This window comes from Mugil cephalus, chromosome 19 (assembly GCF_022458985.1).
Source record: "Mugil cephalus isolate CIBA_MC_2020 chromosome 19, CIBA_Mcephalus_1.1, whole genome shotgun sequence".
NCBI classification, from domain to species: Eukaryota; Metazoa; Chordata; class Actinopteri; order Mugiliformes; family Mugilidae; genus Mugil; species Mugil cephalus.
The window spans coordinates 7,157,841-7,172,635 of NC_061788.1; the positions used below are offsets into that span (position 1 = coordinate 7,157,841).

The 14,795-nt window shown below is 43.2% G+C and overlaps 1 protein-coding gene across 1 annotated transcript in view; it reads left to right on the forward strand.

The window, feature by feature from the left end:
• Positions 1 to 1,453: 1,453 nt before the first annotated feature.
• loxhd1a (lipoxygenase homology PLAT domains 1a) overlaps positions 1,454 to 14,795 on the forward strand; it is a 29,694-nt gene continuing 16,352 nt past the window's right edge. The window contains exons 1-19 of the mRNA XM_047569181.1: positions 1,454 to 2,288; positions 4,262 to 4,376; positions 5,337 to 5,348; positions 6,738 to 6,818; positions 8,189 to 8,373; positions 9,852 to 9,950; positions 10,112 to 10,260; positions 10,346 to 10,469; positions 10,569 to 10,819; positions 10,906 to 11,041; positions 11,145 to 11,305; positions 11,415 to 11,501; positions 12,394 to 12,529; positions 12,631 to 12,785; positions 12,872 to 13,032; positions 13,831 to 13,907; positions 13,994 to 14,190; positions 14,265 to 14,457; positions 14,571 to 14,731. Coding sequence (XP_047425137.1) covers positions 1,568 to 2,288; positions 4,262 to 4,376; positions 5,337 to 5,348; positions 6,738 to 6,818; positions 8,189 to 8,373; positions 9,852 to 9,950; positions 10,112 to 10,260; positions 10,346 to 10,469; positions 10,569 to 10,819; positions 10,906 to 11,041; positions 11,145 to 11,305; positions 11,415 to 11,501; positions 12,394 to 12,529; positions 12,631 to 12,785; positions 12,872 to 13,032; positions 13,831 to 13,907; positions 13,994 to 14,190; positions 14,265 to 14,457; positions 14,571 to 14,731 — 3,201 coding nt within the window. The 5' untranslated portion in view covers positions 1,454 to 1,567. The remainder of the gene's footprint in view (positions 2,289 to 4,261; positions 4,377 to 5,336; positions 5,349 to 6,737; positions 6,819 to 8,188; positions 8,374 to 9,851; positions 9,951 to 10,111; positions 10,261 to 10,345; positions 10,470 to 10,568; positions 10,820 to 10,905; positions 11,042 to 11,144; positions 11,306 to 11,414; positions 11,502 to 12,393; positions 12,530 to 12,630; positions 12,786 to 12,871; positions 13,033 to 13,830; positions 13,908 to 13,993; positions 14,191 to 14,264; positions 14,458 to 14,570; positions 14,732 to 14,795) is intronic.

Below are 14,795 nucleotides of genomic sequence, written 5' to 3' on the forward strand. Positions count from 1 at the left end.
TTTATAATTAGAAAAGTAGTTTTAATAATAAGCTACATAGATAAACTAAACAAATTGGAGAAACAGTTAGCTACCTTAAAGTTAACATTGTAAACTCTTGGCTAAAAGTAGAAATAATTAGATAAATATGACACATAAACTCGTAACTGTTTCAAATAAATACATGTGGAGGATAAAGATTTTGGGACTGGCAGGAAAAAGAACAATGATCACCAGAGAATTTCTGAATCAGTCTTTCATTATATTTTGATTAACACTAATTAAGACACTGAAGCTGGATATTTTAGTACATAACTGACTGATTCCTTGGATGGCTATGATTTGACTCCCGAGAGAAAAGTGGACAAGCTAGTTCAGGCAAGAGACTGGGATAAATTAAACGAGTATCTCATTTTATCTTATTATATACTGTACATGAAGTTATGGAAGAAAGCAAGAAAGGAACATGATGGATACAACACACCTGATGATATTATAAGAACAATGCTATCACAACATTGCCTTCTGCTGTTTATGTTCAGAGCCTGATTCTTCACTGTTGTCTTCCTGCGACTGAGTAATCTGACGTTGAAAGATCAATATGACCAAACTCTGCCCTTCTCCTTGATGCTGACATTACCAGGTGTCAAATAGCAGCAATAAGTCTAATGGGATGATTTGGCTCGTAGTCAGGTGCAGATGTGTGTGTGTGTGTGTGTGTGTGTGTGTGTGTGTGCAGGGCTGTAGAGATGCAACAAAAATGTTCACAGAGCAACAGTAAAACGGGATTTTACAGGTTGATTGAGGATGAAACAGTCATCAGCCAGGCTCGTTCTTTCTCTGTTTGCAGTTTTTATGCAAAGCTAAGTTGCTTCATATGTATAGATTGGTGGTTCTACTCATCTAACATGCTGAAAGAAAGACAAAAATCCCAAAATGTGAAACCTTAACCCTCAGTTTAAAAGTTGTGCTGGATAAAACAAATCATTGCTGCTTTAATTACGAGGTACAGTGAGTTTGTTGGCAGCCATGGTGTCTTTTACTCAAGACCTGTGACTGAGGTTTAGACACATTGTTACACTCTGTACTAGAATAAACAAAGACATCCAGTTGTAAAGAAGTGTGTGTGTGTGTGTGTGTGTGTTTGTGTGTATGTGTGTGTCTGTCTATCTGTCTGTCTGTGTTCGAGTGGCCGCAGGTAAAAGCGAGACGGCCCCGGCCCGTAAAGCGATCCTGACACCATGAATAATGGAGGGTGCCGTGGCAGAAAGAGGATAAGTTCTCTGTGCAAGGCTCCTTTTTCACAGGGCTTTCTCCTGCTGGTCACGTGAGTGCTGAGGTGACAGTAATTTTTCATGAGTAGTTTGTGCGTGAGTTGTATGGCCATATACTGCCCAGGTACTAGACGTCCGGGCTCCCTCTGCGCCTCCTGAGTCAGCCCATTTGAAGTGGCTCACACCCGGGCTGCACCGAACCCCACGATCCAAGAAACTCTCTGCAGCCAGGGGTCAAATGAATTGTCTTACACCATTAGAAACTCAAGGCAGCACTTACGAAACTAAAGGCCAGGGAAGTGGATGAATAAAAGATGCCGTCGAAACAGAAAAAGTCCACAGCTTCTGAAGAAACCGAAGAGGTCGATGACGAAGTGGAGGAAACTGAGCCAAAGTTAAAGGAGAGGCGCGATGGTGTGACCCATGGGGACACCACAAAAAGCGAGAAGAGTCGCAGGAAACACAAGAGCGCGGAGAGCCCAGAGAATCAGGACGCTCCAGAAAGCGAGAGGACTAAAAAGGAGGGCGAGAAGGTAAAAGAGAAAAAGAAGAAAAAGAAACCAGTTGATGATGCTGGTGCTGTGATTGAGAGAAAAGATGGCCAGGGTGAGCAGAACAATAATGACCCTAACCCCAAAAAGGAGAAATCAGGGAAGCTCAAAGAGGAAGTGACTGAGGGCGTCAAGGAGGAGAAGAAGAAAAAGAAGAAGAAATCCTCTGCAGAGAACCCAGAGGCACGGGAGGAGATGGGGTCGAAGGATAAAAAGTCGAAAGACGGCAAGAAGAAGAAAAAATCTCACGACGACGACGATGAGGAGCCTTTAATTGAGGAGCAGGAGGAGGAGGAGGACTCAAAGAAAAAGAAAAAGAAGAAGGGGAAGAAGGGATCTGCAGACAGTGATGATGATAAAAAGAAAAAGGGTAAAAAATCCAAAAACAAACAGTTGGACTATGCAGCAATTTACCAGAGCGAGCTGCTCAACTACCACACAGACTCTTCTGATGGATATGAAGACGAATACTACAAAAAGAAAGGTAAATCTCAGCTCAGTGACATTCAACATATGTACAATATACCTGCTGGGCGAGCACCAAGTTATGAAAACTTCAAAACAGGTGTCCTCCAGGTTCCCCCTGAGCTATGAGCAGGAGTGCCATGGGGATTCCCTCTGTGATTGTTCTGGGTGTAAGCTCAGTTATGTTCCACATGAATGGAGCCAAACAGAGGCTCGGGGGTAGACAGGTGCTGGGTGCCGTCCCAGTCCCAGGGGCTGGGAGCACCATCGTGGTCAGAGGCAGGGCTGGGAGCCAGAGGAGCTTTCCTGAAGCAGATCGGAGGCTCTCAAACAGGGCCTACACAGTTACATTTTGTCTTAAATAGAGTTTTATTCTCAGCCCTGTCTAAAAAATCATGCATTACATTATATCATATTTTATTACTGGAGCTCTTAGATGCATTTTGTATTTAAAACCCCCTGAAATAAACAATATGTGTCCCTTTAACTGAAGTTTAGAACATATGTCTTAAGTACTGAAGACTTATTCAAATGCAGTGACTAGTTGTTCCATATTTAAGTCAAGACAGCGACGAGATTGTGGTCTTGGTTAAATGGAAGATACCATGTGTGCCCTTTACTAATGTTACTGTGCACCAAATTCGACAGCAGAAGGATTTAAAAAGCAAACTTTGGGCGTAGTTTTCCATACAGCACCAGTGAGTGTTGTTTGTTTAGCCTTAGTGACAGTGATTCCCATCTGTGCACACGTCTTTGTTGCCTCTCTGGCCTCACAGTCAGGCCTCTGACACAGCAAGGATTTTATCAAGGCTCAGTTTTACCAGGCCGCTGTCTAGCTGATTTTATCAGGTGTCTCCCTTTCTCTTTAATCTAGCTTTAAAAGCTTGACTCACTGTTAATTAGGTATTCGTGTCCTTGCTGGATTGACTTTAGTCAAAATGCTCCTTTTCAGGCCTCTTTGCTTCCTATCCACCTCTCCTGGATGCATACAGCTTTTTACTTTTGTGCATTTGTCTTTTGCAGGGTTCGTCCTTTATTCCCTGTTCTTATACGCACTCCTAAAGAAGTAAATCTGCAAATCTGTTGTGCTGTTAACACGCAACGATGGACATTCATATGTTGATACACAGGGAACAAAGTCTGGCAAAGGGCAGCCAGACACAAAAGTCTCTTTTTAAAATGTTCAGTAGAGTTTGACTCAAAGTTGCATACTTTCAAATTCACAGTGTTACATAATCTCTGGGCAGAGGAGTTTACATTCACATGCAGGCCAGACTATAGAGTTACCATTGTATAGGCTAAGCTGTTACTGAGTCACTGGCAACCAGCCGGCGCTGACTAATCTCCCTCTGAAGATTTAATGTTGTGGCTGTAGCTCAAACAAACAGTGTGACTTTTAAAATCGTGCTCCTCCGTCTGTGTTTATGTAAGGTTGAATGATCTAAAACATGAGATACGTCAAATTTAAACAAAACAACCTTAGACAAACTGAAACTGAAATTAACTCTAAATGAAAAGTAAATAATGTTTTGCCAGATTTGCTACCAAGCCACAAGGTTAAACTCATGCAGGTGAAAGAAGAAAAGTCAGGTGTCAGGTGATCACCACTGTCATTAGGATTTATCCTCTGGTAACATGACAACATCTAAAATGACACAAAGTGAAATAGATATTACAACCGGCTGACGTTTCATCCCATTTACCCTCTCATCCATTCTGTGCCTCAGTCAGAAGACACATTTGTGAAATGTGATAAAGGTTTGGCTGGTGCATCGGGACCGACATGGATTCACTGCAGATTCGCCGCATTGAATTCCCTGGCAACCACGCAGCAGGAAACATAATGCACTCTAATGTTTATAGATTACTGGACACTATCTGAGCATGTAACTTTGAGTTTGTCCTTTCGTCTGAGTTGTATATCCTTCAAACGCGTCTCTGATGAGATTGTCTTTCTAATCTCCCTTCGCTTCATTTTTTTTTCTTCCACAGTGTATGAGGTAGTCACGGTCACTGGGGACGTAAAAGGAGCCGGGACAGACGCTAATATTTTTGTTACTCTTTACGGAGACTTTGGTGTCACACCCAAGGTTCACCTGGCGAGCAAGTGAGTCTGAAACGGTCCAGGTTATTCATATTTTTCATGTTATAGGACTTATTCAAATATAAATATGTTGTCTTTAACGATACGGACACACCAAACCAACATAACAACAACGACCAGCAGCAAAGGTCAACGTCACATCATGTAGCGTATGTTGAGAACCAAAAGTTGCACTTGAACACAACGCAAGACTACAACCAATAGACCAATTCATGGCCCACGTCACCATGTTAACTGGAGGCAAAACAGAGGGAAGCTAAGTTAAGTTATTGCTTATTTATTGGATTCTTGTTACACGTTAATGCTAATGCTAACCATGAGCTAACGCAACATTACTTGCATGTTTCAGCGGTGTCCAAGCAGAAGTTGCATTTACTACTTTACCCTCCACAGTGGTTCCACTTACTGTTTGTAATTGTGTGTAATTGTCTTTGTTGGATGCATTTCCCTCATCCATTTGTGTCCATTAAAATATGCATACTGCCATTTACAGGGTATAGTGTTTAAGATGTTTGGCCTCCAGTTAAGCCCCGCCCCTCAAAAACCATCATATTGTTTACAATACGTTAAGGGGTCTATAAACAGCTTGCACATAAATGATTTGCTTATGTGAAAAAAAATAATGTTCCAGTATGTAGTGACTAGGAAGATTGTATAGAGCCAACCACTCCTGAATCACGTTATCAGCTAGTCAGCTGCTTGTTTATTGTAGATCACTGTGTTTCGATGCTCAGATTAGATAAAAAACCTGCTAACAGGGGTCCTGTTTTGGCCCTTTTAACGGTATGGGACAAAACTAGTGCCACACTTGCTCTCCGACTGCTCGACACTGGCAAGCAGCCAACCGTCGGCTTGGTGTGTCCTTTGTTATTGTATCAAGAGATGTAATCATAAAGCTGTGTTAGTTTAGCACCGTTTCATTTGTTAACTTATAATGCTCTCTATTCTTCTTTGATCCTTCAGCACAGAAAAGAGGTATTTTCGAATTAATCTGCAAAAGGACAGTGATGGTTCTGTCCTTGTGTTGGGTTGTATTGTGGATATAAAGCTGTATGAGAGAAAATTCCTTTTCAACGTCAACCTGACGCCTGTAGAGCCCAAATCTATTTGAACACCAGGTATCTCCTTGACCCATTAAAATGATCAACTTCCTTGGCATTGGGTAAAAACAGAGCGTCTTTATAAAAAAAAAAAAGGTTTGGTTTTGAAGGAGGAATTTCTCTTATATACAGCTGCATAAAGAGTCGGACACAGAATATCTGGAGTAAGGAGGAACTATGTGACATGGCCGGTCTTCTCTTCCATTTAGACACAAATGAAAGAAGACCACGATGTCATTTCTGCGCATGATCAAATGACTCTCAGGGGATCTTATCAGCAGCAGGCTGCCTTTATCTTTGCACACATTGATTGACAGATAGGGTTACCTGTGCAGTGTATAAGATATACCGACTTATTGTCAGCCACTCTGGACTATGTCACCCACACCTTGTGGTGGTCTCACTCACCCACTCTAATGAATCAACATGACTTGTATTCAGTATCTATGTGACTGTAGCATTGCCCAGCTGATAAAACACCATATTCAGACGTTGATGTCATATAATAAGCATAGTTAGGAGTTTCGCCTTACTCCAATATACATTAGGTCCTGCCTGTATTGTGTAATGAGCGCCTAAAACTACAGAACACGATACAGGTAAGGGAGCTTTGCTACGTCTCCAAGCACATTTGCCCGACTGAACAATCGAGGCAGAATGAAAATGCAACTCTTTGGAAATTCAGTGTAATTAAAACACGTCCAAATTGCATGAATTCCAAAGTTTGCAGTGGGTTTGCTTTTTTTGCATAATCAATGTCTCTCCTGCAGGTGATTCAGCACGGGGGAACGAGGGCATGCGATCATGTGCGCTGGACTGCATTTCATTCTTGGCACTTTACCGCAGCATATGACACTGTGCACTTTAATTATACGAGCCTCGGCATTCATTGTCTGCGGTTTGAACATTACGGGGGATAGGAAGAACAGATGGAGATGTGGGTCAGACACAAAGGCAGGTGTTCTCTGTTAATGGAAAGGAGGGTGTCTGATTCGCTGTCTTTGGCAGAGGGGGTCTGATGTGCTCAGTTCAGCCCGGTTCAACTCTGTTAGGGGTGGATGTATATGAGGAGGAGGAGAATAAGGGAGAGATGAGGGTACAGATTATACAACTGCCACAAGAACACTGGGGTCATCGAAGCTGGATCAGTCAGGAGATGTTCAGTTCAGACTTCAGTTGATTGGTTATGCGTTTACCTTAACTAGAGAAATATATTCAATGTACCTTTCGCACATAATCTGATATTTTTTTCCTCAATTTACAGAAGCCGGACTGCATTTGAGAAGAATAAAACTGATGTTTTCCGTATCAAAACACAAAATGTAGGGCCTCTAAAGAAGCTGAGGTAACGTACAGCAAATTTAAGAAGCCTCTACTGTGATCTGTGATGACTTATGTATAAGTACACAGTATACGACATGCTTGGAATACTCTCTTGTTGATTACAGTAGTGTATCAAATACCTTAAATGCACAGCTACAGGTCACTGACAACATCACGGCCCGTGGTTAAGTAAGCCTCACGCTGGATAACAGCAGCTCACACAGAGCATCCCATAGGAACATTTCTCCTCCCCCCCCCCCCCCCCCCCCCCCCCCCCCACCACCCTGCATCAAAGGATTTCATCCAGTGACAGAAGGTTAAGCCCCATCTGTGGCACCGAGTTGCAGACTTCCTCTAGAGAAGGCAGAGTTACATCAGCCAAAAGATTTCGCCAGTGAAATGAGGCAACAGCAAACATTTTAAAGGCATACGTTGCTATAAGTGGAGATGCTGCAATATGGCTTAGAAGTTAAGAACTCAGCAGAAGCAAGATGCTGCGTGTTGCTTTTTCCACAGTGTCATTTTTTACAAAGCGGTCCAAGCGCTGCCAGAATTTCAGGGGACAGAGTTTTCTCAGCTGTCATCTATTGGACCCGTTGACATGCAAACTCAACAGCTGTTCCCAGCTATTCTTTGACCATCGAAAACAACACATCAATCTTAATTGATCTTAATCTTTGTGAATAATTAGTACTAAAAGTTGTGCAGCATTTAAAAAAAAATATATACATGATTAAAATTGATATCTGTTTATAATAATCTTGCTCCACCAATCTATCTGATATAACTCAAAGCTCTTTTAAAAGCAAATATTTTAACTTAGACATGTACAACCCACCTAGAACAGAACAGGCACCCCCCACTCCATAGACTTAGATAGACTTTAATCATCGACCAGGAAAATTGCTTTGTTATAGTAGCTTAGCTGCACATAAAAAACACACTTGAGAACCACAAGTAAAAAGAAAGATAAAATGAAATAAGATTAAATTACAGTGGCATCCCTAACTGGATGCAGCCTGATACAGGCACACACACAATTAGAGCAACTCTAAAAAACACAAAGAACAGCACAAGGTGTTGACCTGGTCTCCAAATTAACTAGATCCCAAACTGATCAAATTATGAGGGGTGATCACAGAGACCCATTAACCGAAAGACCACCACTAACAACAATCTGTTACCAGACACCATCAGAACTGTTTTTGAGACCTAGACACTATTAGGAAGGTGGTCATAATGTTATGACTGAAGCTGTAAAGATGTAAAGCTCAAAGAAACCCAAGCAAACTTAAAAACAAAACAAATGTATTTGTGCATCTGATGTGACAAGCTCATTCGTGATTATCCGCGGGGGTGAATTCATGTCAAGCTCTCTGCTGATTTCCCCAGGATCGAGCACGACAACACGGGGATGAGCGCCAGCTGGTTCTTGGACAGGGTGGTGGTGACCGACATGAACCGACCCCATCTGCGCTTCTATTTCGCCTGCAACAACTGGCTCAGTCGGGAGGAGGGTGACAACCTGATTGTTAGGGACCTGCTGGGAAGCCTGAACCCCATGGATGTCCCAAAATGTAGGTCACTCTGGGGCAAACATGTAATACCGAGCAGACTCTAAGGGTTTAAAAGGCTACGACAAAGTAACAAGTGATTAAAGTTCCAAAAACCTCCTCCACATTTCAGGGTAAACATAGGGATTAAAAATTTCAGACAGTAGTATTAACATGTACAAAAGCCAACATGCCGTGACAGCTCTCAGCTAATCAGACTGAGCTCTTGCACTAATACTGTCTTACTGTCTTCTCAATTTGGAATTAAAGCTGAATACAAGAATTACTTCCCTGGTGAAAACTGTAAATCCTGTCCAGCTCATTCTGATAGCTGAAGGAATAAAGGGTATGAATTGACGTCACTTCCGCCTGAGGCCACACCCCCCTGAGTGGCAAAAGCATGGCGAGATGTAGCAGTAAATACAGCGAGACCGGGAAGAAATGTGGATCAAATTAAGTACAATAGAACTCGACAATGATCCATACGAACTAGCATGGAGTTGGAAAAGCGGACTGGCCTCGGTTTCTGTTAGTTTGAGTTATTTTAGGCCATTTCAGTTGTGATAAATGTAGCTAAATAAAAGATGCTAACGCTAAGAGCTTTACTGAGAAGTAACGTTAGCCAAACAAAACTGTAGCATCCGACCGGACGTTCATCGCAGGTATTCCGTTTTTTTGTTATTTATTGTTGGAACTTAAATAGTTAAGTACTGTCTCTCATAACTACGTCAAAACAACATCAACAAACATGTCTGACAGCCCTCCAGAACTTAACTTAAGTAACTTAAGGTAAAAAAAAAATACAGCATAAATTAATTTTACCTGACACAAAATGTCACTACCAGGTTTCTGTGGATATATTCCAGTTGCTTCTTCCTAAAGCAGCGATCGATTTACTTCTCTTTACTTTGGCAGTCGGAGATATCTCCATGCTCAACCGTCACTTTTTGCCACTCAGTGGCCGTAACCATGGAGACTTCGCTTGCTGTGACGTCACAGCATTCCCTCTGTAAAGCAGAAAAATATATTTTGAAGTAAAGCCAGCACAAATTAACACTTTTTTGTTGTTATTATATGTTATTTTATTTTTTTTTTTTTTAAAGTTGACACTGTTAGAACCATGATCAGATCTATACAACACGTTTTGATACCCGACAGATCTTCCTACCCTTTCAGGTTGTAATTGAATTCCGTTAGGGTGTAATCCTCAGGTAAACCAGCCCATGTGTTGCAATGTGATCTAACGTGCCAGCGCCTGCAGTCAGTCAAGCAGAGCGCCGCAAGACCGAGGCTCGGGTAAAGACGAGAGGTCGCTGTGGTGTTAGGGAGCGATCAGATCAACATCACCGCAACAAAACACACAATGTAATGAATATTTAACCTGTATTCTGTCTCACTGTAGACTGGCAAAGAACCTTTCTAACGTCTGATCTAATTATGGTTGCTTAGTGCTGACTAATTACTTCTCCTGCAGTATTTGTTTCATGTTTTATGTTTTGCAGTGAATAAATATATAGTGAGCGTGTTCACAGCTGACATGAAGGGAAGTGGAACTGATGCCGACGTCTTTCTAAATATCTTTGGAGAGAATGGTGACACAGGTAGGGTAAATATATATGAACTGCTCATTAAAAAGATATTGGCTGTGTCTACATCTGTTGCATTAAGCCAAATTCTCTCAAAAACGACTGGAGAAACGTCCTCACTGTGTTTTTTTAAATGCGTGATCCACATTCCTAAACTGTTGTGTTTATTATGAAAGGAGAGAGGAGGCTGGACAGTGACAAAGACAACTTTGAACGCGGGTCAGAGGACAAGTTTACAATAGAGGCTCCCAACCTGGGCAGGCTGAAGAAAATCACCATCGGCCACAACAACAGGGGGTCGTCAGCTGGATGGTTTCTAGACAAGGCCAGCACAACCAACACATCCTTATCTAACCTTTCCAGATGTGCAGTCATGCCTTATCATGATCGTGCGTGACGTTTCTCCACAGGTGGTAATAGATGACATGGGGAACAAGGAAATGTATGAATTCCCAGTTAATCGCTGGTTTGCCATGGATGAGGATGATGGGAAAATACAGAGAGATGTGTTGGTTGGCTCCATGCAGCCAATGGGTGAGACGAAACAAGCCACAAGTATTTTCAGCATGCTGTACAACCCACAAATGAATATGTGAATGGTAACATTTCATATGTTTTCCTGCATCTACTCAGGAATTGTGTACAATGTGCAAGTGATGACTGGAAATGTGAGAGGCGCAGGGACCAACTCTAAGATCCACATGGTCATGCACGGCTCCAAGGGTTTAAAGAACAGTGGCAAAGTTTTCCTGGAGGGCGGTGCGTTCGAGCGCGGTCTCATTGACATTTTCAACGTGGAGATCTGCGAGCTGATCAGCCCGCTGAGCAGAGTCACCATCGGGCACGACAACGGTGCCGTCGGTGCTGGATGGTACTGTGAAAAGGTACTGTGTGTGTTTTTTTTTTTTAACTCATTGCAGAATGAGTTGCGAGGCGACATTCATCTAACAAGCGTCCATTTCTCTCCCAGGTGGTGATATACTGTCCGTTCACTGGCATTGAGCAGACGTTTCCATGCGGGATGTGGCTTGATGAGGACGAGGGCGACGGACTGATTGAGAGGGAGCTTTATGAGATGGTCTCTCTCAGACAGAAGAAACTGAAAAGTGGGTTAATTTAACCACTAGCACACATTCTATGAAATTTTATCAAACTATATGACTAACTAAAAATACCTGAGTGTCACGCCTACTCTTTTCCAACCTCAAGAGTACCCATGGTCCCTGTGGATTTGGACATCAGATTTGAAGGGGGCAGGCACAGATGCCCAGGTTTTTCTGCAGATCTATGGAGAGAAGGGCAAGTCTGATGAGATCAAACTGGAAAACAACTCAGACAGTTTTGAACAGGGCCAGATTGATAAGTTTGTGGTAAGTCTGTGGTCGTACGCTATGACGAGCGCATGACAAATTCTTCTGTTGCTAGGTTGTGACGCTATGTATGACATCCTTTTTGTGTACATTTTTGGGATCCCTGCAGATTGAAATGCCCGATATAGGAAGGCTGCAGAAACTGCGGATCTGGCACGAGAAGAGACATCCTTTCGCTGGCTGGCATTTGGCAAAGGTGAAACTTGTTACTGTCTGTCTGATTTGTCAGTGTAAGCTGTTAATGCTGTTGCACAGTGTCACATCAGGGCACTGGGGGAAGACGTTGAGTTAGAGTTTAATCTTACAGCTGACACTATGAGTAAATCATGCTGCTATTCAGGGCCATGCAGTGCTTGGTAATCAGTTGACCAATTTGGACTGGACAGAAATCATTCAACAATGTTTAGAGGTGTTCCTTTAATGTTCTTGGTGTCTGGAGGATGATTCCCAGTCCTAATTACCATCATTAGTAGTGTAAACAGGGTAAAACTTACACCGATCAGGCACAATATTAGGACGGAAATGAATAACATTTACCATCTTGTGATAATTCAGTGTTCTGCTGGACAACGTTAGACCTGGCATTCATACGGATGTTACTTAGACATGTACTAGCCACCAAGACCAGACCTGGAACCCCCACCCCCCAGCAATGACAGGCACACAAACCTAAACTGTTTAGGAACAACTCAAAAAGCACGAAAAAAAACACTGGCCTCTAAATTCACTAGATCCCAAACTGATCAAGTATCTGTGGGATGATCCACAGAGGCCCCTCCCCTCAACCCATAGGTAACCCACCAATAACATCCTGTTACCAGACATAACAGGGCCCTCAGAAGACCCATATCCATTCTCTGACGAGTCACAACGACAACCTACACAGTATTAGGAAGGTGGTCATAATGTTATGCCTGTTTGGTGTAGATACAAGTCATATTGGGAGGGTGTTAGCATGCTATAGTTAGCACTGAAGCTCACAAACTGCATGCGAAGCTGCAAACATTTCTTGGGAAAGGTGTTTTTGTGTCTTTGCTGCAATATGTCTCTATGTGTGTGGTGACAGTTGAGGCTGTGACTTTCCACAGGTCACTTTGCTCAAGACGCTGACCATGGAGAAATATTCTTTCGAATGTGGCCGCTGGCTGGACATCAACGAAGATGACAACGAGATCGTCAGAGAGCTACCAGCAACGGGAGCACTCATTGACGACCCCTTGCCCTGTAAGGAACGCAGTGAAGGCACACAGACATTTGCAGCATGGATATTCTACCACCATGATAACACTCAGTTTACAGTGCTTATACACTTGTTCCTCCTTCAGTGATAAAGTATCGCGTCACCATCTGCACTGGCAACGTCAGCGGCAGCGGCACCGACGCCACCGTCTTCCTCAATGTCTTCGGCGACCTGGGAGACACGGGGGAGCGACTCATGATCACGAGCAAAAACAACGTCAACAAATTTGAATCGGGAAACGTGAGCGCGTGATTCAGTCGCAAATACAAATTATTCGGGAAAATAAATGCAAAGATTTTCACTTGGTTGTCTCTGTTCCCTCCTAGCATGATGAGTTTCTCATTGAGTGTGTGACCCTGGGCCGGGTGCACAGGGTCCGTGTGGGTCACGATGGCCGCGGTGGAGGCTGTGGTTGGTTCCTTGATAAGGTGCTGGTCAGGGAGGAGGGTCAGCCAGAGTCTATGGCCACTGAGTTCCCCTGTGACAGGCAAGCCAACTGTTACACATGCCTTAAAGTGCCCGTTTTAAATGTGTGAAAGCGTGAAACATTGTGAGTACCCAGTCCTTATTCACAATTCATGATGTAGCTTTATATTGATTGATTCTCTGCAAGAACAAAGCAATAATTTTCTGTGTTCAGAAGTGATGTATAATTTTTAATTGTCAATTTACGTAATATCTTTACTCTGAAACCCGTCTGAACCCTGTGCCAGATCTGCAAAATTGCCCCAAGTGCTGTAAAAACTTCTTAAGCAATGTGAATTGGCTGCACTTACGTTCCCCAGGTCTCCAGTGGCCTGTGTTTAAGTCGTTAGGCAGCTGATGGATGAGTTTGCCATTACAAATGGACACTAAATGCATGCAGCCACCCAGTTCTCTCCCTCTGTAACTGGAGCCAAACCACAAGGCTGAGGCACAGTGTTAGGTCTGGAAAGAGGCTCTTCCTGTCTGTCTGTCTGTCTGTCTGACTGTCTGTCTTGTTAATTTGAAAGGTCTGCTAGCTTCCTATGCTGGAACAATGGGAAAAAGGGAGCTGCATTGTTTTGTTTTGTACTGCTCAGTTTTGTTTAATAGTTTTATTTGGAGGCAGATATTAATCCAGATACTTTACAGGGGTGAAAAATATGAATTTTATATTTGAAAACCTTGTTTATTTCAGTATGATTATTAAATCGAAAAATTTAAAGTTTGGTGTTGTTTAAGGAGCAGATCTCATTCTGTTTTTACTGTTTTTGCTGATACAGAATAACATTTTGCTCCATATCATGTGTTTTTATGTCTTCAGGTGGTTGGACCGTAACGAGGACGATGGGCAGATCGTCCGTGAGTTAGTTCCAGCCGGAGACGGCCTGCGTCTCTTCAGTGAGTGCGTTTAAACTGAGAGATTTTCGTGGGCGCAAATAAGTAACACCGAAGCACCTCCTCACTCCTCTTTCACTCCTCCTTAGATGTTAGCTACCACGTAGCTATCAAAACAGGTAGCGTGAACGGGGCCAGCTCAGACTCCAAGGTGTTCGTCAAGCTGTATGGGGAGAAGGCGGACACTAACAAGATGATACTGGCAGTCTCTGACAACGACCTCAGGAACTACTTTGAGACGGCGCGCACCGACATCTTCACCATCGACACCTTTGACATCGGGCAGGCGAGTACTTAGCGCACGTGTGTGCTTCTGCATTTATTCCTCTTTCGTAAATTGCGTTTCATCTGCGCTCGCAGATCAACCGCTTTCTGATCGGCCACACCAATGAGGGCCTGCGGGCTGGATGGTTTCTGGACAGTGTGCAGATCTCTGTGCCAGTTCACGGGAAGCAGTACATGTTCCCGAGCGACCGCTGGCTCTGCAAGGACGAGGCCGACGGGAAAGTGGAGGTGGAGATCTATCCCAGCGAGATCCTGGACATAGAACAATGTAAATGACGAAGACATAGAAAGTCCTGCAGAGTCACAGCCTGTTTTTTCAAACATAGTTCCCTACTTAGTCTCAGCTCTTGTCATAATGCTGTCATACCTTCTCTATAACAGTGATCAATTATGAAGTGACAGTTGTCACGGGTGACGTGCGAGCGGGTGGAACAAATGCCAACGTCTTCTGCCAGATCTATGGAGACGAAGGAAAAACCGAAGTCCTCGCTTTAAAAAGTCGCTCCAACAACTTTGAACGCGGCACCACTGAGATCTTCAAGGTCCGTATTAACCCGTGTGTTACGCCAACTTCTGCCAGACGATAAAGTTTCTGGTTTGACCGCT